The 24,762-nt window shown below is 43.4% G+C and overlaps 2 protein-coding genes across 3 annotated transcripts in view; both read left to right on the top strand.

Annotated features, from left to right (window-relative positions):
* LOC118791916 (inverted formin-2-like) overlaps positions 1 to 6,313 on the top strand; it is a 29,045-nt gene extending 22,732 nt beyond the window's left edge. Inside the window, exons 15-22 of one of the 2 annotated variants that reach the window (XM_036549442.1) lie at positions 96 to 166; positions 290 to 410; positions 876 to 1,040; positions 1,299 to 1,401; positions 1,495 to 1,647; positions 1,909 to 2,571; positions 3,100 to 3,156; positions 5,832 to 6,313. In XM_036549442.1, coding sequence (XP_036405335.1) covers positions 96 to 166; positions 290 to 410; positions 876 to 1,040; positions 1,299 to 1,401; positions 1,495 to 1,647; positions 1,909 to 2,571; positions 3,100 to 3,155 — 1,332 coding nt within the window. In that variant the 3' untranslated portion in view covers position 3,156; positions 5,832 to 6,313. The remainder of the gene's footprint in view (positions 1 to 95; positions 167 to 289; positions 411 to 875; positions 1,041 to 1,298; positions 1,402 to 1,494; positions 1,648 to 1,908; positions 2,572 to 3,099; positions 3,157 to 5,831) is intronic. The other variant, XM_036549443.1, reaches the window with a different exon arrangement.
* A 1,493-nt stretch (positions 6,314 to 7,806) lies between these two features.
* On the top strand, positions 7,807 to 21,500 carry LOC118792196 (adenylosuccinate synthetase isozyme 1 B). The gene is made up of 13 exons (XM_036549961.1): positions 7,807 to 8,098; positions 14,700 to 14,802; positions 14,939 to 15,001; positions 15,133 to 15,183; positions 15,314 to 15,380; positions 15,984 to 16,091; positions 16,935 to 17,016; positions 17,188 to 17,314; positions 17,973 to 18,127; positions 18,707 to 18,831; positions 19,282 to 19,379; positions 20,342 to 20,491; positions 20,686 to 21,500. Exons 1-13 carry the CDS (start codon positions 7,913 to 7,915, stop codon positions 20,736 to 20,738), a joined length of 1,368 nt encoding a protein of 455 aa, XP_036405854.1. The 5' UTR covers positions 7,807 to 7,912; the 3' UTR covers positions 20,739 to 21,500.
* Positions 21,501 to 24,762: the final 3,262 nt, after the last annotated feature.

Raw genomic sequence — 24,762 nt, 5'->3', positions numbered from 1 at the left:
GTGTGACATCACTTCCTGGGAGAGCGGGGGGTTGGGGGGGGGGGGTGTGACCACAATGCAGGGTTTCTCTGACCTCCAATGTGTCTGATTGGCAGGAGGCAGAGCAGAACCACTCTGACCTGTTGAATCTCCCCGATGACATTGAGGTTTGCGAAAAGGCCGCCGGGTGAGTTACAATCATGCAATCCAATGCAATGCAGGACTGCAGGACTGGGGACAAATGCTGTTTCTTCATTTTAATAATTTTAAAATTTATCAATTTTTCTTTTGAAAATTTTTTCCCCTGCAGAGTTAACCTGGACTCTATTCAGACAGAGGCCGGCTCTCTGAACGTACGACTGAAAAACACCAAAGAGAAGGTTTCCTCGTCAGAAGAGGACATCCAGCAGCAATATTTGACCGCTATTGAGGTTGGAGCTCAAATTTACACCCTCATTCAATTCTATTTTCTCATGCAACAAGCTGAGTTGTGTATGAGGAGGGCACCAACACATTAACACAATGTTTACTGAGGTAAACAATCACATAAAAAATAGAATATCACTCTTAACGAGTGTTGTAGCAGGCCTAAAGCTGAGCTGTATCTTCCTTGTCCTATAGACAGCCAGTTAAGGATCAAGGCAGTCCATAACCTTTTTTATCTGTTAATCATGTTTTCAAGTTTGTAATTTTTACAGTCAGACAAACAGACTGACACACAGGGCCGATCAGTTTTATATAATTGCTAAACGACCTTTAGTATTGGGGTGTATTGCCCCTAGAAACTAGGGGGTAGACCTTACAGTCGTGGACGAAGGGCACCCTGAAATCCCATTGAAGTAGAATGGTATGTGTAATTGTGCTGATGATGGGTCTTGCTGATGCATATCTTCTAGGAAAATCTTGAAGCCTGTAGCGAGCTGGAGAAGCGCTTCGAAGTGATCGACGAGAAGAAGACTGACCTGGCGGTGTACCTGTGTGAGGATGCGGCCAGGCTGTCCTTGGAGGAGCTCTTCGGCACCATCAAGACCTTCCGCGGCCTCTTCCTCAAGGCCCTCAAGGTGGGAGAGGCAAACCACTCACTTCCTGTTCGGACTCACATGGCATTGTACCACATTAGGCTACACATGCTTAGCAGAGGCTCTGATCCAGAGTGGCTTACATAGCTAGTAAAACGTGTTATCCACTTACACAGTTGGGGCATACTGAGGCAGTTTGGGGTAAGTACCTTTCCTGAGGTTACAATGGCAGTGAGAGCAATGCTGACCTCCAGAATGGAACGGTCTGCCGTATGGTCACGCCCTCTTCCTCTCTCTCAGGAGAACAAGGCTCGCAAGGAGCAGGCCGCCAGGGTGGAGAGGAGGAAGAGGCAGCAGGCCGAGGAGGAGTCCAAGCGACAGGCGGGGGAGGGCGGGCAGATAAGTGAGCATCATTGCCTGTCACTGCCAGAGATTGTAGAAACATCAGAGATGTAGCCGCCCGCTTTTTTAAACGAGAATCTCTTCATTCTTCCAGAGAGGAAGGGCATCCCGCTGCAAGAGGAGGGCTGTATAATCGACCACCTGCTGGCTGACATCCGGAAGGGCTTCCCTCTGAGGAAGACGAGGCCGAAGAGCAGGCGAGAGAGTCTTCCTCCGACTGAGTTACGCAGGAGTAGCGGACAGACGGGTAAGTGAATGACTCCTCCTGCTGCAGCACCCTGCTCAGCCATTGGTCGTTTGCTATCTGTCTGGAGTATCAGCTGCCGATCCTCTCCTCTGTTAGTTCTTGTGCTCACTGGTCTCTCTCCCTCACTCTTGCTGTTGCATAAGTTCTTCTTTGATGTTCTCCACACGTGCTTCAAATAACCTGGCTGGTTATTGTACAGGAGTCACTGTCCAGTGAAAGGGGCCAATGGGTAAGCCGGACCCTCCCTCTCTGTGTCCGCAGGGCTAACATCTGTTGAGGAAGAGGCGGGGCCCTCAGATGCAGGGCCTGCCTCCTCGCCCCCTGGTGACACCCACGATGACAACAGCACGGTGGAGAATAAGCCCACCACTGGAACGGAAGAAACAGCGGACACCTCACAGACTGCTGACTCGCAACGTGCTGAGCCAGCTGGAGTAGTGAATGGGGGCGGGTCTCCACCTAGCCCCCCTGCTGAGCAACCATCACCAGTGGAAGTGTCTGAAACCGACCACTCAGCCTCCCCTGAAGTCAGAAACCCTGACACGCCTGCGCAGGACACAGACAAGAACAAGGAGGCGGCGTGCTCTGTGTCATCTGACTGCGGCGTCGCGGAACGACAGGAGGACGTGAACGCCTGTCACGAGGACTCCGCCACGGACATGAGGACACCCGCCATTCCTGACGGCGCAGGGGCGATCGAAAGCGGTAACGGAAACGAGCGCACTGACCACAGGCAAAACGACCGCCCCCACGGAGGCTCCGAGGACCCGGGCAGGAGTTCCTGTGACTCGTCTGGGGGGAGGAGCTCGGTGGACCCCGCCCCGCAGACGCCCAACCAGGATCCAAACTCCACCGAGGACCTCACGGACGGGGAGCCCAATAAACAAAAACCACTCCAAAGGGGCAAAAAGAACAGCAGCGAAGGTAATGTTTTACAGTGCTGTTCAGTCCAGTAAAGTCTGAGAACTGAGGAAAAAGGAATGACAACATCTCCTTATTTTTATTCAGGATTGTAGTAGGAGACAGGGAAAAAACAAAAACTCCCTAAGAGTATCTTAGAAATATCTTAATTTTCTTATTATATCTTTAAGACTATCTTAATTTTTATAACATAATTTAAATAACTAGTCTTTATAAATTTTGTAAATCCTTCAGCAGGAAATTAGTTCATCCTTTCTCTAAATCCTTTACTGAAACCAACACCTTTCATTGTATGTGAAGCTATCCACCCTACAAAATTTTATAAAAAGCGTGATTACTGCCCTCCCATATCATTAGTCTTCTCATCAGCACTGGGGAGCTTGTCTACCCAGCTTCTCATTAGATTAACTGACCACTGCACTGCTGAAAAGGAGGCTTTGGGCAAAAGAATATAATTCTGTACAGAAATTAACTGCATAAAATGCAGTTTCCTTCAGTCGTCTTTCCCTGTCTTTAATTTTCTGAAAGCAGACGGTCGTGAAAGCAAGAAGCACAAACGTCACAGAAAGAGCTGCACTTTGCAGTGAGGTAGGTTGGGCCCCTGGGGGCCCCCTGGGAGGTGGTAGGCTAACAGATCTAACCAGGCCCTTGTCGATTCTCTGTCCATCTGAACTAGCTTGCTGTCGCCCTTTTTGCTTATCACTTTCTCCCTAACGGCTCCTTAAATCCCACTCGCTGGTGAACTGCATTGTGGGTGGGTATGTGCTCTTTCTTGTGGTGTCTCTTTGGAAGGAGTGAGTCTCTCTGCTTCTGCAGTCGTGATATGATGACTTGTAGGGGGCAAGACCCCCTCAAACAGCTACAAGACCTTACTCTGTTATCGGCGGTGTGACTCCACATACGTACTGTAAGTATCAACCAGCAATACCATAAAATCCACTCAAAAGTCAGTTCCTCTACCACCTCGATCTTCCACTAGGAGTGCTAAAGGTTGTTTGGGTTTAACCACACTTGGAAGGAGTGGGTTTGTATGTTCCTCCTTGGTGTCCCTGTCCAGATTGCTGACTCACTGGAAAATGTATCACCATTGCAAACTTCCTTCCATCAGGGGTGTGGGTTTTCTTGTACAGTGCACTTCACTTATAAGAATTACATTCATATAGTGCTGTTTGGCTCTGATAACCAGGTAATGTTTATGTTATAAAATTTTAAGTGTTTGTCTTAAAGATTTGAAAATTGTCCTTACCTAAGTTCATCAGACATGGAAAAAGGCATACTAGAAGTGTTTAGTATTTTTATAGAATCCTATATGAATTAAAATAAAAACATGACACAGTATGTCACCTTGTGAATTTTTGCCACTGTGGGCTACAATGCCTTTGCACTGTCAATATCCCTAATTAAATGAAAAAAAAAAATTGACTCACATTAAGAATTTTAGTGTCTCCATGAAAATTGAGACTGTGGTGCCTTGCCTGGTTGGGCTCATTTTCATGATGTGGTGCCCTCTTAGTTCCTCACAGAATCTTACAGTGTAGGCTGTTGAGTGTCCAGGGGTGTGGGTTTTCTTGTACAGTGCACTTCACTTATAAGAATTACATTCATATAGTGCTGTTTGGCTCTGATAACCAGGTAATGTTTATGTTATAAAATTTTAAGTGTTTCTCTTAAAGATTTGAAAATTGTCCTTACCTAAGTTCATCAGACATGGAAAAAGGCATACTAGAAGTGTTTAGTATTTTTATAGAATCCTATATGAATTAAAATAAAAACATGACACAGTATGTCACCTTGTGAATTTTTGCCACTGTGGGCTACAATGCCTTTGCACTGTCAATATCCCTAATTAAATGAAAAAAAAAATTTGACTCACATTAAGAATTTTAGTGTCTCCATGAAAATTGAGACTGTGGTGCCTTGCCTGGTTGGGCTCATTTTCATGATGTGGTGCCCTCTTAGTTCCTCACAGAATCTTACAGTGTAGGCTGTTGAGTGTCCAGTCACTCAAGTGTGTTTCCTTCATTGGTTTCACTAACAGTCAGAAAGACAGAGGGTACCATATTACATGTTATAAATGAGCCCAAGTAGATTCTTTAAATAGTATTAGTATAGGACTAATTCCATCTCAATGGTTGGTCCTTATATCACTATTTCTTATAATCGGAGTGCACTGTGTTTGGTATACAGAGCAAGACTAACAGAATCCTGTTTTTTGTGCTTGTTTGATCTTATGGTAAACATTTGTAATCACAAATTGTAAAAGGTAAGAAGCAACAATTCTAGATTTGTGGTTCAGTGACAATAGAAAGGATGGAGTTCTTTAATTCTTCCACTCAGCTATACATCTAAAAGAGAAGTATATCTTCAATTGTAACCCAGAATCAAAGTTTTAGTGTACATTGCCTGTTAGCGGGGAACACTACCCCCATGGTGTCAGGTCAGTACAGTAAATATACACCCCTGTGTTTGCCATTTTAAAAAAAGAACCAGTTCAACCTGGTTCATGTTGTGGTTAGGCTCCTCATCCCTACCTCCATACCTGTATGCCTCAGAGATCTGAAATCGTAGGTGGTGTAGAACCTGTGACCCAAAGGTTGAGAACATGGCAAAATCACCTATTGGTCCTTTTGTCTGCTCACTAGTATGTGGGCTAGCTTTTCCTGCTAAAATCAGTCAGAGTCTTTTACTCTCAAAGCTTAGCAGTTTGTGCGGAATGCCATTGTCACATAGCCATGGCTTGTTGAAGATCTACCAAGATCAACAGTGACTGTCGTCTTATTTTAATCTGCTAATGCCATTTAAAAGGCACATAAATGTGGTCATTAGTGGTGAGTCACATGTATGGGAAGTTATCAGTTCAGAGAACATGGATCTGCCAAAATCCCTGCAATTGTTTTTTTAATGAGAATGTGACCCCACAGAAGTGATGTGTTTCATCTGATATGATTGGCTATCTTTTTTTGACCTTCTGGAGTTTCTGAGTTTCTCAGCTTCACCCACACATTAAAATATGTTTTATATGATGCTCATGATGAGCTATTAATCCACATACCTGGCAACCAGTCTTCAGTTTTCCTTGTTTGACAGCTGTATTTTTTGCTGATCAAAAACTCATCCTCCAGCTCCTCTTTCTAGGTCTGTTGGGGGCAGCACACATTGTGACAGTGAATCTTCTGAGGACTGTTCCTAGGCAGCAGCCTCACAGACTGAATGCCTGTGATCTGTTCAAAAATGTTGATTCAGTCTCTCTGTACTTCCACCAGGTGGCTCCAGAAAGAAGAAGCACAAAGGACGAAAGAAATACTGAGCCTCTCGCAATGCTTTTCACAATGAACTGAGCCCTGCCCGCTTGAAATCACAGCATCATCTCTTTTACATTTACGTATGTAACATCGGCCATGTTTGTGGAGCAGGTTTTGTGCATAGTGTACTTTAAAAGCAGGCGTGTCCAAAGAAGGGGCTCGTTTCAATGTGGGATGGTATCTCCGCCTCTCCATTTTTTAGCTCAGTGTTAAAGCACTCCCTGCCTTCAGATCACCTGAGCAAGAAGTCTCCTCATTGACACAGAATGTACTAACTCTGAGTGCCTCAGCGCTGCCCTGTGGAATTGTGGGTAATGGTACACGTACCTTCGTGGAGTGCAACCAATCAGCCGTGACATGGAACTACACCAGCTTACTCTGCATTTTCATTCTTGAAGAAAAAAGGATCAGAAAGGATTATTTTTACATTGAGATTGTAATTAATAAAATGTTTTATGATATGCTGAAATGATATTTGTCTAGAGTTTGTAAAAATGTCTGATATTGAGTTAGTCTCTTGCCTTGTTTTGTACTGTAAAAAGAAACTGAGCATATGTTCACAGTTAGACAGCAGTTGAAGTACTATATACTCATATATCAGCAATCAGCAGTAATTGTATAAAATATATAATGTAATCATTATATAGTTATATAATAGTTTATATTACTGATATAAATTAAAATAATACTATACAATTTTAGAATGTAATGATAAAATATAATTCATAAAGTAATTACATATAAGTGAAATGGTGAGAAAATTGATCAATTTCACATACAGGCTGAAGCGAGAAGTGCGTATACACTTAATAGTGCGAGGATATATGGAACTTATCATGAAATAAGCAATTTATGTGATCTACAGACAAAAAAATATTTAAAGCAATTTAGACAATTTAAAGCAATTTATTTGCGCATATGTTGTCATACGTAAGTTTTAAAGTTTTTTTTTTAATTTGTTTGTTTTTTACTTGATGTTACGGCCACACAGTCGATATTCTGACGGTGTCATCAAATTAGTCAAGACAACAAAATGCAATAAAGGAAGTGAAACAAAAACATAAGAAGACCTCTACTTTAAGAGAGGTTTTCAACAGAAAACACGCACTCGCCGCGGATTGGCTCTGCTGCAAATCTGAGGAGAGTGTGCGTGTCAGATGTGGGTCCTGGTGAATGTAATGGTCAACTGAAACGCCAGAATTATTTACCGTTATAGCCAGCATAATTCAAAATCTATTTTTCGTGTCTGTTTAGTTTACATATGTAGTTATATAGGCTAACACAAAATATACAAGCTGGTATGTAATCAAATTTGTTTAAACGTCTTTTTAAACAGCGTTTAGTAAAGTGTAGGTATAAGATATTTTTCATTTATCTTCTGCAGAACTGATGGATGCTGTTCCACTCATTAATCTGAACAAGTTTTTATCACTCGAATTTGCCCAAAATGGAATCTGAGACAATCCGAGCCGACTGATATTCTTTGATTTAAACAAGGAATAACACCTTCCGGATTACTTGTTTGCTCTTTTGTTTAATTAAACTCCTAGGCTATGTGTATTTGTAATTTAAAGAAAACGGCGCTACTTCTGCTACGATCGCAGGTTTTTTTGTAAACGTTGAAATAAGGAACATATCCATAAACCTATGACGTTTTCGATCCTTCCAAAATGGTGGCTGCCTGTCTCTGCTGAGGAAAACAGGCCACCGTTGTCATATTTTAGACCGGTCGCTTCTGCCCAGGCCTGTGTCGTTGAGTTATGAACGCAGCGTGGCAAGGATGGACGTTTTGGAGTTTTCGGTCGCGTCTTTAGCCTCCCGATTGGACCCTGTCGACATGGTTCACTTGACTCTCTCTTGCGGTTAAACGACCCCCCAAAACAGTCCGTATCACATGCGGTTTGCTGTGCGCCTGTGTGTAATGACATCACTGACCAGTGAACCGTATTTGGTGGCTCTAGGGACTGAGTTCAGATACTGGCAGGACGGTTTTTCCCCTTTCATTTCGACGGGCAGCAGTTGCAACTGCGCTGGTTTTAAACATGTCGGGCGGCTGGTCGGTGAAGGATCACAAGAATTACACGAACCCCAGCGCGGGGGTGAAGCGACCTCGCAACGACGTAGGGAACAGGGTGACAGTTGTCCTCGGAGCGCAATGGGGGGACGAAGGCAAGGGAAAAGTGGTCGATTTACTGGCGACAGAGTCCGACATTATTTGCAGATGCCAGGTAAAAGAATGAGTTCAAAGTTACCGGACCGTGTTGCAGAACGGTTAACTCTTTCCTTGACGATGTACCTACTGGGTTTGAATTGGATGTTACGGCTTTGCGAGATACAGGGGCACAAGTTTTGCCGCGCCCTGCAAAGTATTATCTTTGTACGCCAGTCTTTACTCATTGTCTTGATAACAGAAGACTTAAACTGTTAGACTTAAACACAAGACTTACCCATCGCAGTCTATAGGAAACAAAGTTGAAGACACGATTCGGTCTGAATTGCATTTATTTTAAATCGATACATTTGTTTTGCGGCGTAACTGGTGTTTTACTCTGTTGTATTAGGGGTTCGAGTGTAACTAGCTTGCTTCTTAGACTCACTTTTGAATACGTTTTATAGACAGTTCTGAAACGTTTTATTGTCTCTCGAGAACAATAAACAGTTGATAAGAGAATCGGTGGGAAACATTGCACTATAAGCACTGTCTGGAGGCATTCGCTCGAGTAGTTAAGTTTAACTTAGCTTTCCAGTGCGTGTGCTTTCGGCCGGGTTGGGTGCAGTGGAATGCTGCATCAAAAGTGCCCTGGACACTATAAATACGAGCAAATGATCGGCCGGTGTAACCAGAGCGCAGCGACACCGTCACAAGAAGGGACGGGGAGCTCTCTCGATGCGTGTAAGGGTATCTGCGCCGGCTCGGTTACCGGCTGCCATCGTGCGCTGAACTTTCTCCCAGCGTGGGTGCTAAAGGTCTCCGGGACGTCAACAGCTACCGCCGCATTCCCATCCCTGTTAAATGTCAGCACTTATTGATAGCGATCTTGAGGTGGCGTGCTCAGTTGCGCCGCATAGCGGCAGTTCTTTAAAAGCCTTGAATCTCTACGAAGGGAGTTTTCTTACAAGCACTGTGAAGATAAGGAAGAGGGTTTTCGATATGTTTATATACTAGTAATAATATATATACTAATAACTAGTATAATTTCAGCTCTTTTTAAATATCACACCAGGTGAAAAAACACTTCCAGTCCATAAGATGGAAATAATAATAGTATGATTAATAATATGTCGATTTAGTAATAATACCTAGCCTAGAACTTGAATTGATTACATTTATATTTTATATGTATTCATTTGTCAGACGCTGTTTCTGGAACGATTTAAAAGCGCGTTTAATTGGGTTAGATCAGTAGTCTATAGATAATGAATCTTTGGAACATCGCTGTAATATAATGTTATTGTGCTGCTGTTGGAAATATTGACGCAAAGGAAATCAATGCTGTTTTACGGTGCACACACATTACTACTGCTGTTTTATTGCCCCCAAGCTTGTCCCGCCAGTCTTTATTACTTAGATCAACTGATCGACAGGAGTTGGAGTGAATGTTGTCCTTGCATTGAGTTTTTTTCCCCGATTGGCCCCGGCGGATTCATCAGGTCTGTGTGGATTGTTTTCGTGTCGTTCAAAACTAGTAACGTGTAGGAGGAGGGTTCTTTGCCTTAACAGAGACACTCGTTCAAAACACTGGCTTTCATAAGTTACTGCCGTATGTAAATTTAGCAGAATCCAACCAGATCTGAGGTAGATGCTTTACTGTTTTATATAGGCCTACTATAATGCAATTCACTATTGAGATGAATATAATGGAAAGAAATGAACATGTATCCATTTGTAGTTGATTGTGACTGCTGAAGAGTACCTTTCTGGTTTTAAATGCGAGGATAATCGCACTATGATGATGGAGACGTGATTGCATATTGTGTCGTGTGTGTTGATCTAAAAGCTATTATAGTGTAGTACTCATATACTTAGGAAATCAGTGTTATCATTCTTTTTGAAACTGACTCCTCTCAGATCCGTGTTATTTCTGTTTGAATAGAGAGATCAAGCAGTGATGGATAAGTGATGGATGCTGTTGAGGCTGGCCGGTCAATTGTAAGGGTTCACTCCACCATTATCCCGTAAAATCTCCCTGTGAATGACGTCTTTTGCAGATGACCCAAGTTTGGTCGTTGTGTTCATTTAAGATGGATGATATTGTTTGGCAGTTATGTAGTATAAATCATTTGAACGAAAAATGTATTCCATGCCCACTGTATTCTATGCAAGATAAGTTATTTATGATTAACAACATATTTAATTAATGTAGGACCTAGAATGATGAATTGAATAACTATGTAAACTTGTACTGGTAATATGAATTAGAACAGTGTATTTGTGAAATATTAACACAATGATTTGAACAATGTGTTACATATGTAGTAGCACAAGCACACCTCCAACTACAGATCAGTTAGACATAACTAATCAAGCACTCATATTGAAAAAAGAGGCAGCAGACAGGAGTTCTCTGGGGCCAAGATTGAGAAACACTGACTTATGTTGCTGGGAATCAGAGTGAGTCTATAAAAAGCAGGGTTTGCCAGTTTCAGTCCTGGAGGGCTGTAGTGTCTGCTGGTTCTGTTGGGAGACAGAGACCTCACGAATTTTTAAAATGGGCAGAGCTGTTATGTTGTTATCAGTGACTCACTGATATGAACCAATCATATCATATTTCTTTAGAGAGCAAAGATTTTTTGATTGCAAGTCAGTGACTGACTTGCACATAGTAGCTTCATCCATTTTATTGTCATGATGCCTCAGGGGGTGACAGTGTAGCATAGTGGTTAAGGAGCAGGACCCATAACTGAAAGGTTGCAGCTTCAATTCCCCACTGGACTACAGCTGCTGTACCCTTAATCCACCATTGCCTCAGTAAATATCCAGTGTATAAATAGATAACATTTAAAAAAAACTAACTAATGTACGTTGCTCTGGACATAATGTAATGCCTGTTTCCCTTTGCTGGTTATTGTTCTTCATTGTTAAATTGAGGTCATATCTAGAATAATAAAACTCCACAATGACACGGCAGGTGTTAATAAGTCAGTAACTGAAAGCTAATTCTAAAACCTGGAGGATCCCTGACTTTTAGAACTGGATGTGCATATACAATCCATCCCTGTCCAGGAGATCCACAATCCTGAGACTCTTTGTGATATTTGACAACCAGTAGCTAATTGACAGGTGCCACGACGAGTGACCTAAGTTCCTATTCAATCAGAAACTCAATTTAGCAGTTAAGACATGATCTGAAATGAAGAGCATCACCCAATGGATTTCAAGTGAACATTGCATTGCTGCCTCATAACAACAGCCCAATCCAAGGAATTGGTAACATTGAGTTTCTAATACATGGACACATGAGAAGGAACAAAAGACGCATACATATTTGTCCTCCATGACCACAATTTGGAAGAATTGACCAATAGATTAATTTACCAGCTATGCAGTTGTTTTGCTGAAAGGCAGCATTATGAATCTGTGGTCAATTGTGTGTCTGTTAGACTGATTTACAATTTAAATAAGGAGTAATTGTTGCCAGTTAAGAAAAGGGAAGAACATGTATTGAGTTCTCAGACGTCACATGATGACACTTGGCAATTCTCATACCACTTACCACCCACCATAATTGCAACTTCATTCTTTTTCTTCATGCAACAATCCACACTTGCTCGGGGAAGTTCAGGTAACTGCATCTTAACATTCTCATTGCAAGACAGAATATCTTTTGTCAGTGTAAAACATATTTATCATTAAATTGGATGGATCACATGGCCTATGTCATGCAGGTCCAGCAAACTTAAAGTAGTGGATGATGTGCATACTATGTATGGGGTATCCTCAACACCTACACTCCTGCATGACCAGTCCACTTCTCTTCTTCTGGTCATCTAGTCTTCCCTTGGCAGTATAAGCCTTTGCTCAGGAAAAAGCTTGGTGATTAAACTTCTTGGTGACAGAGGTTTGTGGCGGTACAAGCTGGGTGGATGAAGATGGTGAAGGTAGTAGGCGGTATATGGCAATGATTTCCTCAATGACATTCACAATAACAATGACACTAGCAATTCAGCACTTGTATGGCTTCATGCCTAACCCTGACGTTTTGTATGTAGGAGGCTCAGGACACAAGAATTTGCTAAATGAGTAAATATACAGTGTAAATGTAAGTGTGATGTACTCATTATTGTAGCTTTGGGGCCCAAACCCCAGGTGGAACACACCTGCTCCTGGTTCGACTCTCAGCTTGGCACTGTGATTCACCATGCTCATGAAACCAGTCATTTGAATGGTGACAGTCCTGTGACAGTCCAGGTGCAGCTCTAATTGATTGTAAAGAGCACAATGTTAATACAATCAAGGCTTGAGTACGATTAACTTGAGGAATAAGGAGGAAAGATGGAAGGATGGAGGAAAGATGACCATTTAAATTACTCAGGGGCATTGTTTTGTGTGATGGCTGCCCCCTTATACTGTTCTGAGACTTTTAAAGCCCGTGACCCACTTCCTCTGCCAAGGTATATTTGTGACCCACCATTAGTGGGAACCGGCACATTGTTTTTTAGCATACACAAAATACCCACTGTGCAGTCCAAGTTCTAATTGTGTACATCAGCATTCTACACCCAAACAATGTCTGGTGTTGCCTTAACACTTATTACTGTTTTGAGGGAACAGCAGCTAAATATATGAAATAAAAGTAAGGAATAGTCACAACTACAACAGAGGAATAAGCATCAAGACGTTAACTTGAATTATGTTCCTGTCTGTAATTCCTTATAGAATTTGGAAAGAAATTTTTTACTGGATGCTTGTTTTTAAAAACACATGTCAATTTTATTTTCATGAGGAAAAGGAGTTCAATTCATCTCAAACCTCCTAAAGGCTCTGACCCATGGTTAGGGAACCCCTGCTCAAGGTATAGGATTTCTGGTCTTGGATTTCTGCACTTCCCACATCTGTTGTAGAAGCTGCCATTTGTAAAAATGGAGTTTCTGAGTTTTCGGAGCCAATGAAATCAGTTTCTTTCATGTGACCACACTACTGTGGCAAAAAGTTATGTTGGTGAACCGGTGAGCTTTGCAAGTAGAACCAAAGCAGATTCATACATTTATTTTCATACAGTCATAAGAACAATGTTCAGAAAAAGCTGAAAAAAACCCTCAGCAGATGACAGGTTGCTCTGTAGCGGGCTGTCATTTCAGTACATTGATACAGACGGAAGAGCTTAGCTAACTAGCCACACAGTACTGCACACTGCATGCTCAACATTCACACTTTGCAGGGATTTAGAGACCTGGCCTTCATACAGACAGTGGGAATGACAGAGAGAAAGCACAGAGTAAGACATGTGATCCTCTAGAAAAGACAACCCATTGGCTTTCAGTAGCCATTAGTGTTAAGATTTTTTTTCCTTTCTAAAAACTTGTATATTTGAGGAAATTGGATTTTAATTCTCATTCTGGATTTGGCTGTGGCCTCAGGGAAAGAGGTGCCAACCGGCGGCAGTCCGCGACATTCTCCCCCCAGCGCCTGGCCGACAGGCATAAGGAGAGGTCACATTCATGACATGTGAGAAGGGCAGCCAGGACCAAAACCTCCCCCGCCTCCCCCCTAATTTCTGGGCCAAGACAGAATCAGACTGGGGGGGGGAAGGGGGGAGTTGGAGGGGGTCACGCCTTGCTTGCTTGTCATGGGTGCTAAAATAGATTGTTCTGTGGGGGACCCTGTTTGGTGGGGAGGTGGGGGAGACACCTGCCTCCAAGACTGCCCACTGCTCATGTGACTTCTGGGGGGAACGGCCCACAGAACCTGCTGTGTTTGACCCAGTGAGGAAAACAAAATGATAAATCTGACGGTGGACACCACAGGGGAGACCTGACTCCGGAGAGCGGTCTCTGGTGTCGCTCCCGGCTCGGGTTCTCCCTCACAGCTCCCGGCTACCTGCCCGTGGTTTCTCCCGGTCATGCCTGGGGCGGGGGGCTGCCGTTTTTCCACTAAGGAGGGGAACAGGGGAACAGTGTCACAGTACCCCATGGAGGCAATGGACCAGACTTATGATTCTCTCTAGGGGAAAGGTTGCTTGATGCTGGTTGATTATGCCTTCAGACACATAACAATGTTACCAATAGCAACAGGCCAGTCTGGCAAAGACAAACCAAGGTCATATGATTGCAATATAATTGGAATTTGTTATAAGAATTGCCATCCACTCACTACGCTCTTTGTGTGTTATTTGTGCAACAATCAAACCTCATTCTGGGAAAAAAAACATTTTGGGGAGATCTTCCTGAAACCCAAACTGGTGGGGCTATCCTGTGTAAACAGTAACCCACTGATAGGCATTTATACTATTTTGCTGTAGAGGAAAAGCCTTTTGATTGGATCAAACAAGTCAGTGGTTGACAGCACCACCCATTATGGGGATTGTGAAGCCTCACCCTCCCATTGCTGAAAAGGTTTCCAGTCAGAGGAGGACTTTGTGCTACAATCTGAGACAGTTCTGAAATGACAGTAATCTTATCCTTTCTATTTTGTTCCCTCAAGCATGGGATTATGGGTAATAGCGTGTCATGCCATATTGCTATAGTCACCTTGATGAGCCTTTGTGCTTGACCTAAGCAAGTGGCATGTGCATGCTGGGAAAAGGCACCAGCCTAAAGAAGCTGTCTGATCTGTATGGACCAAGGCTTCTCAAATGACTTTTCTTTTCTTGACCTGTTTGCTTGTCGCAGGGGGGCAATAATGCAGGACACACAGTGGTCGTGGATGGGAAGGAATATGACTTCCACCTGCTTCCAAGCGGGATTATCAACTCCAAAGCCATCTCCTTCATTGGTGGGTATTTGTCTGTGCTCAGAAACCTGGAATGCTGACTCTGTAGTCTCAAGGCCCCCACTGGATCCACTATTCTGACGCCAGCCAATCAGAGCTCAACATTTATTCTTACCCAGCAACCTTTGCTCCTCTACAGGCAACGGGGTTGTCATACATCTGCCAGGCTTGTTTGAAGAGGGGGATAAAAATGAAAAGAAAGGTAGGGAGGAGTGGTTTTCTCCTTTCTGAGTCATGTAGCGCACAGTGGAGGGGGATTGTATTTCACAGAGGGTCAAATGGCCAAGGCTGTAGTGCCCTTTGACTGACTACAGTCTTTCCTGTGTCTGACAGGCCTCAAAGACTGGGAGAAGCGACTGGTCATCTCTGACCGGGCTCACATTGGTATGTTTACACTGCACCATCTTCGACACATGACTGACTGAGGCGTGTGTACAGTTTAGATGGTAGATAAGGGTGTGTGTGCGTGTGTGTGTGTAAGTGTAAGAGTGCTCATTTCTCTCCTGCCTTGCAGTGTTTGACTTTCACCAGGCAGTAGATGGACTGCAGGAGGTGCAGAGACAAGCACAGGAGGGAAAAAAGTGAGTCTATGATGAAAGGGTTAATATGCTGTGTTTCTCTCTCCATGTAGCCAATGCTAATAATGTAAAACAGCTGAAATGTAAGCAAAGTTCTGAGAGCTCCTAATTACCCTGTGAGCCAGTAGGGTTGGTAGATTTCATCTTGGAGGACAAAGGGTCATTTTTGGTGATTGCCGACAAGGCCAACAACCATAAAATGGATAGTGTAGCAACCATTCAGTAATCGCCCTTTCATTTCATTTCAATTCATTTCATTTCATTTCACTTGTCCTCTGTTCTCATCCCATTTGTAAAAAATTATCCTTAGATATTATTCACAGTAATAACCAAAAAAGTAAAAACAATACTCTCAATTCATATTTTCCAGCTTTTTAATGGGCACATTTCTTGCCTGAGCAGATTCACTGATCTCTGACCCCTGTACCTATTTTCCTGTATAGAAATGAATTAGTATAATTGTTTTGCCAGTTGGGCACCAGCCGCAATACAGTTGTACCTGATGGGCTGAATAAAAAGACAGAGATCCTATGTGTGTGTGTTTGTGTTTGCGTGTGTGTGTGTGTGTGGCCCTCTTGATCTGCAGCTGCCTTTGCCTTCCGACAGCATTGGAACCACCAAGAAAGGCATCGGCCCCACCTATTCCAGCAAAGCATCTCGCACCGGCCTGCGCATCTGTGACCTGCTAGCCGACTTCAAAGAGTTCTCAGCCAGGTAAAGACAGAACCAGAAGCAGTCTGGCATAGAGGTGAAGGGCCAGGCTTGTAACCCAAAAGTTACCAGGTTGATTCCCAGATGGGGCCACTGCTGGTCTTCCCTTGGACCCAGATTGTCTCAGTACATTTTCAGCCACGTAAATGGACAGCATAAAAATTGTAAGCTATGGAAGTTGCTCTGGATAAGATCAAAAATGTAATGCAATGCTGGGGAACAGGAGATGTAGCATCTGAATCAGCATATCAGTAAAAATATTTAACCCTAAATCTGAAGAATATATATTAGAATGTTACACATATTTAGGAGAAATGTTAGATGGTGAAATATTTTATGTAGTATCTGTATAAAATTTCAGAGATTAAATTATCAATATGTATTATAGTGGCATATAACCATATTTTTTCATCAGGGATAGGACCCTGGCAGTAGAATGTTTGGTCGCTGTTCGATTAAAGATCTGGGGTAATTATAGCAGTGATGGCAGCGTGTTTGGTCGCTGTTTGGTTAATGATTTGGGGTAATTATAGCAGTGAAGGCAGCGTGTTTGGTCACTGCTCGATTAAAGATCTGGGGTAATTATAGCAGTGATGGCAGCGTGTTTGGTCGCTGTTTGGTTAATGATTTGGGGTAATTATAGCAGTGATGGCAGCGTGTTTGGTCGCTGTTTGGTTAATGATTTGGGGTAATTATAGCAGTGATGGCAGCGTGTTTGGTCGCTGTTTGGTTAAAGATTTGGGGTAATTATAGCAGTGATGGCAGCGTGTTTGGTCTCTGTTTGGTTAAAGATCTGGGGTAATTATAGCAGTGATGGCAGAGTGTTTGGTTTCTGTTTGATTTTAGGTTTAAGAACCTCGCCCAGCAGTACCAGTCCATGTTCCCCTCTCTGGAGATTGATGTCGACGCTCAGCTGAAAAAATTAAAGGTGGACCTATAATTTCTGTGCATGTGTGTGTGTGTGTGTTTATGTGTGTGTCAGGTAAGGTGTTCATCATTAAACCAAACCTAAAACTAACAACCTTAATGAAAACAATAATAAAAAAGAAATATCTTTTCATGAAGCTGAAATGGACATTCTGTTTTCAACCCCCTCAAGGAATACGCTGACAGGATAAGGCCCATGGTCCGAGACGGGGTCTATTTCATGTACGAGGCACTTCACGGACCCCCAAAGAAAATCCTGGTTGAAGGAGCCAACGCTGCCCTGCTTGACATTGACTTTGGTAAGCAAATACCCCCCGCTGGGTGTACCAGGAGAGAGTGGAAAAGCACAGGCGGGTTTAGCAGAGTTCAGGGTGTGCCTCACACTTCTGCAGACTGTGATGTCACCCCCTGGAGCCCTGACAGGAGACTTGCAGCTTAACTGAGGAGGAAAGGAGTGTTACACACTGTCAGCCTTAGTGCTACAGCGCAGTGGGTCATTAGCCCTGACATTACACCACAAACATGTAATTAAGTCAGTTGGAATTAGCCCTTTGTAATCAATTAAGTCTAACAGTATTATATAGAAGAATTAGTTATACAATTTATTGTCGTGTGCCTGTTTCTAGTTGTTACGTGTCTTAGAGCACCCTGATGAAGACATGGTGCTGCTGTCACCTTTGTGGAAACACATTAAAGAGAAGCAGGTTTTGGAGCTGGGAGTGCATGACCTGCTATTAAAGCAGTTATCAGTGGCCCGCACCTTGGCAGTTTTAAAAAGAGCTCAGCAGCCACTGGTCAGACAGGCGTGCGTGTCACGGCACACAGGGGTGTGACGTCAAAAGGCTGGTAAAGGGACGGAGCCTCTGAGGGAGATTGACAGGAGCGAGGCTGTGAGGGGCTCCGCTTCATTCCTCCCCCCCCCTCTCTCTCTCTCTCTCTCTCTCTCTCTCTGCTCAGGCACGTACCCCTTTGTGACGTCGTCGAACTGCACCGTTGGTGGGGTGTGCACCGGGCTGGGCGTGCCACCCCAGAATGTGGGCGAAGTCTACGGGGTGGTGAAGGCCTACACCACCAGGGTGGGCATTGGGGCGTTCCCCACAGAGCAGCTCAACGTAAGTCCCGCCCACTCACAGAGACTCCCAGAGCCAGTAATAGCATCATTATGGATAGAGTATTCAGTCTGAAGCATAGTCGGTACATATACCACTGCAGGACAGGGGAGGTTCTGATATAGACTTTAGGGCTATCTATCACAGCACTTGACTCTCACATGTAATAGCCTTTGTATTACAGAGGGTGAACCCTCAAGAACAAAGGCAGGAAGTGTTTCAGTTAGAGACCAAAGGAGACTGTGACCAGTAGGTAATGGGTTAAGAACTTGGGTAGGGCATTACATTGGTACTTCAGTGAGGTATTGAACCGCCGTTTCAGTCAATATCCAGATGTGTAAATGGATTATATGTGAAAAGGATTACTGTGTCACCCTTGTAATGGCATCAAATCAAAGAGTGAGACTCCATCGTACCAAGATAATTTTGAAGCCTTGGACTGAGGTGGCAGTCTAGTGGTCATAAGCTGGAAGAAGTGCTTGAACCAGTTTGGGGAGTAGTTTTGATGGTTTTCACGGTACCTCAGGGATCTGTAGCTAATGCTTTTAAAGTAAGACTGCCCTTGATCTCTTCACCCCTCAGGAGATCGGTGAACTGCTCCAGACTAGAGGCCATGAGGTGGGCGTCACCACAGGCAGGAAGAGGCGCTGTGGTTGGCTGGACCTGGTCATCCTGCGATACGCCCACATGATCAACGGCTTCACTGCGTGAGAGCCCCCTCCCTCTCATCCTCCTCTCTGATCTGGGATCTGTATGAGGCTTTCACACAAAATGGTTGGGATACAGACAAAGAATGCATGAGATGATCTTGGATCTGTACCCGGTTTTTGCACAAAAGGGTTGGGACAAGGGCAGAGAATGCATGAGCTGATCCTGAATCTGCAGCCAGCTTATACACAAAATGGTTGGGATAAAGATGAAGAATTGACAGACTGATCCTGGATCTGTATTGAGATTTTATACAAAATGGTAACAATCAGGACAGAGAATGGATCCTGGATCCCTGCCTGTTTGCGCCACTCACCAGCTGTGAGAAGGCACTCTAGCCCCATCTATTGGACAAACCGGGTTGTCCATGATAAACACAAAGTGGATGGATTATTGATGTGTTTTGATCGAATGTATTCCTAAAACCAGTGTTCCTTTTTTCATCACAGGTTTGCATTAACAAAACTGGATATCCTTGATGTGCTGGATGAAATCAAAGTTGGAGTGGCCTATAAACTTAATGGCAAAAAAATTCCCTATTTCCCAGGTAAGAACTTCAATCTCTCCTACATATCTTACATCAAAGCCCGCTTCCCGCATTGCCATATATCTTGCCAATTGACCAGCAATTTTACAGATTCAATTCTGCCTTCGTTGTGAATGGGTCCAGCAGCTTTTAGTTACAGCTTATTAGCCAGCATCCTTACTGAGAAAGGGGTATTCAATAGATGTGTAAGAAAACCCCAACACACATGCCTGGTGTTCTGATCAGGGGCTGGTCAGTGGTTGGCATTGCTGGTCTTGTGGATTCTCTACATGAGGCACCTCAGGTTTACATAAGGTTCCAAGACTTTAATTGTATCGTAAGTAAGGTTAGATGAATCCAGATGACCTTGTGCTTACGCTGTGTCATCACTGTATGTACAGAGCACACAGGAGGATTTCACCTGAAGGCACCTCATGAATGATGTGGAGCACCTTATCAACCACGCTTCTACTGTGGAGCTGGAGCCAGGCTGGCTTGGTCACTTTGTTCTATGTAGATTTATGCTGTCTCCGCAGCTGGCCCACTTACACACAAGCAGTGTGCAGAGCTGACAGGCTGCAGTCCATCAGCACCGGTAGTAGACACTGAGGAGATAGCCAGAGGGGGAAAATGAATACACACCTATTAACTAATCACAGTAGCCAGTCCGATTCCACTTTTACAGAGGAAAAGAGGGTACAATTTACCAGTCTAGTTCCAGCTCTACAGTGGGAAAGGGGTCTAAGGAGCCAGCCTGGTTCCAGCTCTACAGTGGGAAAGGGGTCTAAGGAGCTAGCCTGGTTCCAGCTGTACACTGGGAAAGGGGTATACTGAACTGCTTCCAAATGAAAAGCCAGTTGCAGCTTTACTGTGGGAAAGGGGTTGAGTGAGCCATCCTGGTTCAAGCCCAAAGTGGACAACTAATCAACAAATGAATGTGTGTGTAATGCCATCCCCTGCCTCCATCTCTCTCCCACCCGTAGCTAACATGGACATCCTACAGAAAGTGGAAGTGGAGTACGAGAAGCTGCCGGGCTGGAAGAGCGACACCACAGCTGCCAGGAAGTGGGATGACCTCCCACCCAAAGCCCAGAACTACATCCGCTTCGTGGAGAACCACATTGGGGTCCCCAGTAAGTCTCTCACATGTCAGCAGCCCCGGCAACCCTCGGCTAATCACGTCATACGATTCCCAGGAGCACAGATCACATAAACTTCAGTTTTCCCATGTTCCTCAATCAGTAAATGTGTGACCCAAAATTCCAATGCATGCACAAAAAAGCACTGGGATTTTCTTGAGCATAATTTCTGTGTCCTCTCTCCACAGTTAAGTGGGTTGGTGTCGGAAAGTCCAGGGAATCCATGATCCAGATGTTCTAGGCACAGAAAACCCCCTCTCTCTTTCGATGACGTCAGCCGAGATACCCACGATGCATTTGCTCCAAGCGGATTTCCCCTTTTTTTAACCACACAGCAGACTGCCAACTGTCATGCCAGAACAGACGCACAAATACCCAGCAGCCACATGATCCTCAGCAAAATTACGAGAGACTTGGAGACAGGACAGGATATTGGAGCTTGCCATTCATTACATATGTGGTACCTGGCTGTTAATTGCTGCCGATCTAAATGGATTTGGCACATTATATTCTGCCAGGAACTCTATTTCATTCGCATGCATGTCTCTGGTACTGGTGCTACACACTGAAGTTAGGGTCAAAGTTCAAATCAAGCTTTATGCTGAGCATGAAGCAAGTTGATTACAAGTAATGCAAATATGGCTCCTAAGTATTCTATGTTTATCTCAGATATAAAAGCCAGGCAATTGTTTGCCCTCTGCAAAGCATTAAAGCAAGTGCCAGAGCCATCCAGATATATTGCAACTATCTCAAACCACACAAAGATGGCTTTTTTGTAGTTGCCAGGGATGTCTTGACTCGAGTTTTCAAGTAAGTCCGCTGAGGACTGTAAACCCAACTGAAAGTTTGCTCAGCACAAAAGTATGAAACTACTTCAGCATGTATCACTGTGATTATTTTACTCTTTCAGTTCTCTCTCTTATCTCCTCAAGTCTTGCCAGAATAGTTTTGTCCATGTGCAAGTGTGAATGTTTTTTTTTTGTTTCTTCAGCAGCAGCAAACAGCCAGTGAGCACCAGAGGCCAAATGCTCAGATTTCTTTGCTTTGCCTTTAAAAAAAAAAAGACTGTTACCATCCAGGTGCTTGTTGGCTGATTGGTGCTGTCCGTGCCAGTGTGGTGTTTTGCCATCAGGACACTTAGGTCTATGTTTTTAATGCTGCTGTCCCCCAGAAAAAGTAATCTTACGTAGATTGCATTGACTTGAATAAAACTTGGCCAGTACCCATTGCCAAATACACAGCTTAAGTAGAGGCTTTTGTCTTCATTTCCATGGTTATGGTGACATTTTTGTCATTCACATTTGTCATTGTCAAGTGTGCTTGTCAACAATATTGTAATTGTGATGTTTTAACATGGACATGACAGGTATTATATGGTGTATGGAAAAACTGCTATAATACTACTTTGTCCAAACTATATGGAGAAAGTACTGTTACTGTAATTTAATCATAGTATACCGCTGCTATACACTGAATGAAGCTATTCATCTTAAAATGACACTGGGCTTAACAATGTATATCCTTTCAATGGCCAGAGAGCTGAGTTTTCTTTAAAAACCCCACTGCCAGGTGGATCGATGAAAGGGAAATGATTAATCCTTCTACTGGTGCTCGAAAGGAGTGCAGACTGCAGTTCTGTGTTAGAGAAGAGGACATCTAACCGGCAAATAAATCAATAAGTTTAATGTTCTCTGGACTGTTCCTTTTATTCTGCATTAAAATGTGTCCTTTTCATGCGTGTGTGCTTACAGTGTAAGGCTTATTGAAGTCCTTATGAGTGGAGGGCCAAATTAATACGAGATCACTTAAGACAGGCGACATTAGCAAGTTCCATGGTACTAACACATGTGATTGTTGACCAATACAGAGCCATAACCAAAACAGTTACTGAACCTGCCATTTGACCTGAGAGCTGTGTGTTTGCAGGGTGACACACCACACAAAAAAACAGGCCTTGCCATATTCTGTTCAGGAAAAAAAGCCAAAGTCATTGGATTTTTCATCATTTATTATTGAGGGCATAAAATCTGCTGCCTCAAACAATCAACATAAATACTTTACCACCATTTCTGGTTAATATATACACTTTGTGACTCTTCTAGGTACATGGCCAGTGTAATCACATTTTTTACATTTTTACTAGCACTGATAAGAGTATGTTACATACAACAAATAAAGTTCTTTCATAATGTCAGTGACTTGGAACAGTTTATTACAAAAAATAAAGAAAAACGATAAATATTTTTTGAACGATGCACAAAATATGCATAACTTCATTCAAGTAATATAAATCTCAAAAATAATGTCTGTAAAAATGACAAATAAATAACCAAATATGGAAGAACTTAACATGGAGAATGAATTACACTGCATATGGTGTTTGAACCACTACATCCAACAGCCGAGTTAGTGGTGGCTGAACAAGAAAGTCACAATACCAGACAGACAGAGAAACAGACAGACCGGTCTGGTGAACAGACTTCAAGTGATGTATGGAATGACTGTTTTTTTCTCTTCTTCTCTTTGTCTACAAATCTGATACGACTTGCATGCAGAGCAGTAAACGTAAAATGAAAATAAAAACTGGGGAAAAAAGACATCACATTAGCAGCAGCGGTTACATCATCAGCGTCACAGCCAATCAGAGGACTCGAAAATGGCCACAGAGCCTAGTGGGAATTCAACCGATGGCTCCCAAAAACAGCCTGCCCCCTTGTTAAAGCTAAAATGCTCTGGAACAGATCTTCAAACACAATTACACTTTAATCATACTGTTGTACTTTTCACAGACCGCTCTGACAGTAAGGTGTACTTTAAACAAAAACGAAAAGTGCACGTTTGGTGAACAAGCCACATGTAAACTGCGTGGTGGGTGTGCATTTTCACAAAATAGTTTTGTTTTTCGTTATTACTTAAAAAAAAAAAAACTACAGCATTCATCACATACAATCTTGATAACCTCTGCCGCTTTCCTAAGTGAAGTGACAAGCAAACTAACAGTTTGACGCGTAGCTTAGACACACAACACCAAAAAGGACACAGCGGTGCTCTCTCAGTGCAGAAAGAAAGTAGGCTAATAGAACATCTCTTAGTCTTTCTTTTTTTATACAAACAGGATATCACAGTACAGGAGACAACAAAGAACTCTTCGCAATCGTGGTCAGTTTTGAGCCCCACTTCCTCTTCATGTGATGCCGTGATCTTACAAAAACTAATACCACAGAGCACAGAAAAACCAGGTTTTTAAAGAAAAACAAGTAGCAAAAGCTCGACTCCAGGTTCAGGACTGAAAGGCATGGATTCATTATTTAGTTGCTTAATGGAGGCCCTTGCCCAGGGTAACAACGCACCTCTATACACTTGCTGTTTCCACTCCTCATGATTAAGTGTGGCAATCGCAGCTAGGAGCCTTGGCTCTCACTTCAGGGGTGCGGCCCCAGAGGGAGTGATACCTGGGACTGAAACCCACAACCCCATGGTTACAAGGTCCAGGTGCTTGAGCACTGCATCGCCTTGCAGTTCTTGAGCCAGATAAATGAGGCATTTGCGGGCATCAACAAGATCACCGGCAATAGTCTGCTCCCTACCCACATTATGTAGAGCAGAGACCCATGGGATATGGCAGGCCAAAGTAACGAGGTGCGTGTTGATTGAAAAGGCAGCTGGGTTCGCTGCCCATGTTAAGGCTGTTGAGAAGATGGCAGAATGTTGCTCTTTGGCTATAGCGCTACCGTGATGGTTTTTTTTTTTTTTAATCACAGGCGACCCTTCAATCAGAGGACTGGGCGCCGTCTCCTCGCCATCACCTCGGCTGCCTTTACAAACATTCAAAATCACATGGTTCACCCAAGTGGACGGAATCTGAACCCTTCGCAAGCTTGACGGAACAAAAGACGACCATTTTACGGCCGTTTACACCAAGTGGACGAAATCGGAACCTTTCCTAAAACTGACAAAACAAAAGATGACGATTTTACGGTACCAGTAAGGCAAACCAATGAAGTTGCTCGATGTGCTACCCTGTTTTAAAGCTGAAAATATGTCGAACTGCTCATCCAAAGTGGCCAGAACCCCTGCTGCCGCTCGGGATGAAACACAGTTCCGGTTTAATGAGGTGACGGGCATAACAGCCGTGCCGAACCTGGACTTTGTGGCCTTTCGCCAGGAATGTAAGTCAAATCTTAAAGGGGAACACCAGTCAGTCTGTGATTTGATCCTGATATGTAATGACAATGTGACAATGCATTGGATTGCTGTCACATTCT

Source organism: Megalops cyprinoides, chromosome 17 (genome assembly GCF_013368585.1).
Source record: "Megalops cyprinoides isolate fMegCyp1 chromosome 17, fMegCyp1.pri, whole genome shotgun sequence".
In the NCBI taxonomy this organism is placed as follows: Eukaryota; Metazoa; Chordata; class Actinopteri; order Elopiformes; family Megalopidae; genus Megalops; species Megalops cyprinoides.
Note: the sequence above shows the minus strand (reverse complement) of the source record. Positions and strands in the feature narration are given on the sequence as shown.

Coding starts and splice junctions, on each gene's coding strand:
- LOC118792196 (XM_036549961.1), top strand. CDS start 7,913: ATGTCGGGCGGCTGGTCGGTGAAGGATCACAAGAATTACACGAACCCC. Junction 14,803..14,938: donor CAAAGCCATCTCCTTCATTG/GTGGGTATTTGT, acceptor GCTCCTCTACAG/GCAACGGGGTTGTCATACAT. Junction 18,832..19,281: donor ATGATCAACGGCTTCACTGC/GTGAGAGCCCCC, acceptor TTTTCATCACAG/GTTTGCATTAACAAAACTGG.